The following is a 2,711-nucleotide window of genomic DNA, read 5'->3' as shown; positions in this document are numbered from 1 at the left end:
GGGTTGGGGTTCAACCTTTTAAATTGGGTATGTTTTTCCTTTTCCACAACGGTAATATCTTAAAAATTAATTAACCCATATGCAGTCAGTCATCAATCAATCTCCTCTTTAAAATCTCACCTCGCTCCACTTCTGAAAGTCCCTCTTCTCTCTGTTTTCTTCTCTCTTGAGCATGTGAGTACAGTGTGGAGAGTGGAGAATGGCGTATATGTGTACTGACAGTGGAAATCTAATGGCTATTGCCCAGCAAGTTATCCAGCAGAAGCAGCAACAAGAACAGCAGCAGCAACACCACCAACAGCATCAACTCCTTACTATTAACCCTTTTTGTCTAGGTACATGGCCCACCACCACCACCACCGGAGCCGCCCATCATCACCAGAGCCCCACCGCCACCACCTCTATGAGCTATGGCCTTATTGGAACTGCTGCCTTCACCGACCCTTTTCAGCTCCCGGGCGCTGGACCAGAAGCTATTGAACCTGGTTTTCACTTCCCCACTCTGGAACACCACTCATCTGGATATCGATTCTCGGATTTGTGTGGTGGTCCAGGTGGCGAGTTTGACTCGGACGAGTGGATGGAGAGCTTGATGGGTGGCGGAGATTCCACGGGTAGCTCTACTATCCAATCAAATTGTGAAGCGTGGCAGACTAGCTCAGAGTTTAATCTCTATTCTGCTGATGCCTTTACCACTTGTCCACCGAGTCGACTCAGTATTAACTCTTCTTCACCTTCCAATGTCAACAGAGCTATCCTTTCCGAGCCACCACAAATTACAGCTTGGGTCTCTACCTCCCCCTCAACTCCGCCTCCATCTCTTCCACCCGTTGCAGTCTCTAGGCCAGCACCCAAAAATCAAGCTTCAGTTGCCGGCACCACCACCAGAGCATCTACGAGTTCGGAGGATACTTCATTCTCAACCAAACCAATTTTAAAAGCCTTGTTGGACTGTGCTTGTCTCTCCGAGTCGGACCCAGAAAATGCGGGAAAATTACTGATTCAACTCAAAGGTTCGATCTCCCAGCACGGTAATCCGATTGAGCGAGTGTCATTCTACTTCTCTGAAGCTCTTTACTATAGAATCTCAAATCAGGCGGAAAAGATTCCGACGATATATGATACAACCTCTGAGGAGTATATTTTATCATACAAAGCACTCAACGACGCCTGTCCTTACTCCAAATTTGCTCAATTTACTGCAAACCAAGCAATTCTTGAAGCCACAGAGGGGGCCAAGAAAATCCACATAGTTGATTTTGGGATTATTCAGGGAGTCCAATGGGCTGCACTTTTGCAGGCTTTGGCCACCAGATCGGCCGGAAAACCCGAAAGAATTCGGATTTCGGGTATTCCGGCGCTATCTCTTGGAGATTCTCCGGCAGCGACACTTTTGGCTACTAGGAATCGGTTGCTTGACTTTGCCAAGCTGCTGGATCTGAATTTTGAGTTTGAACCGGTTATGATCCCGGTTCAGGAGCTCAACGGGTCGAGCATCCGAATCGATCCGGATGAGGTCCTTGCTGTGAATTTCATGCTTCAATTATACGGTCTCCTTGATGAGAGTAATGGACTTGTTGAAGTAGCTTTAAAGCTTGCAAAATCACTGAATCCGAAAGTGGTTACACTGGGTGAGTACGAAGTGAGCTTGAATCGGGTCGGGTTTCTACACCGTTTCAAGAACGCCCTCAAATACTATACAGCGGTTTTCGAATCACTTGAACCGGAACCGAACATGACCATGATGGATTCGGCCGAGAGGCTGCAAATTGAAAGACTAATACTCGGCCGTAGAATTGCCGGCATAGTCGGTCCGGAAGAACCGAGAGGCAGACGAGAACGAATGGAAGATAAAGAAAACTGGAGACTGTTAATGGAAAGCGCGGGTTTTGAGCCATTAAAGCTGAGCCATTACGCAATGAGCCAAGCTACGTTACTTCTACGGAACTACAATTACAGCACAATGTACAAGTTGGTTGATTCTTCTCCTGGATTTCTCTGTTTGGCTTGGAATGATGTTCCTCTCCTCACTATTTCTTCATGGCATTGATTGATTAGTCCAAATCAAAATTTTATTATTAGTTTTAGTAGAAAAAAAAAATCAGTATAAATTTACACATTTTGTTAGCATGAATTTCTTTTCTAGTTTCTGTGTTGATATGATTTATTAGTTTTTTAGGGTGGTTAAATATTTTGTTTCCTGTTAAACTTTTGAATTTTGTTATCTATGGTCCTTATGATGCCATAATTGTGCATATGAATATGAATTATTCGTCTCTAGTAGCCTTACTTCTCAAATTTGAACTTGTTGAGATGGATAAGGATATGTCTACATTAGTATTTATCTATTTTATATTTGTGGACGGAGCATGTTCGGCATAGATTAAAATCAAATATTTAATAAATTTTGATAAAAATTTGATGAGATGTGTAATTGAAAATTTGTCGATTTCATGAAATGTGTAGTTAATATTAATTATTAATTTTAATTTCCACCAAACATCGTTAGTTTAAATAGTTCGCTTGGCGTGCTAAACATAGCAATTTGACAATCTATTTTTGGATATATTTGGTTTGCAGTTACTTTTGATCGTCACTCTTGTAGTGATTGTAATCTAATTTAGAGAATAATTGGTGCATATTTTATTATGGTTATATTGTCTATTCTATTTGAGTGATGTAAACAAGTGTCTAGCTGCAAGGGAAAAAAA

The 2,711-nt window shown here is 42.1% G+C and overlaps 1 protein-coding gene across 1 annotated transcript; it reads left to right on the top strand.

Moving 5' to 3' along the window:
* The first annotated feature begins 33 nt into the window (after window positions 1-33).
* On the top strand, window positions 34-2,276 carry LOC111389206 (scarecrow-like protein 4). Its single transcript, XM_023014097.1, has one exon. It carries the CDS (start codon window positions 200-202, stop codon window positions 2,048-2,050), a length of 1,851 nt encoding a protein of 616 aa, XP_022869865.1. The 5' UTR covers window positions 34-199; the 3' UTR covers window positions 2,051-2,276.
* Window positions 2,277-2,711: the final 435 nt, after the last annotated feature.

Source organism: Olea europaea, unplaced genomic scaffold (assembly GCF_002742605.1).
Source record: "Olea europaea var. sylvestris unplaced genomic scaffold, O_europaea_v1 scaffold5691, whole genome shotgun sequence".
In the NCBI taxonomy this organism is placed as follows: domain Eukaryota; kingdom Viridiplantae; phylum Streptophyta; class Magnoliopsida; order Lamiales; family Oleaceae; genus Olea; species Olea europaea.
Note: the sequence above shows the minus strand (reverse complement) of the source record. Positions and strands in the feature narration are given on the sequence as shown.

Coding starts and splice junctions, on each gene's coding strand:
- LOC111389206 (XM_023014097.1), top strand. CDS start 200: ATGGCGTATATGTGTACTGACAGTGGAAATCTAATGGCTATTGCCCAG.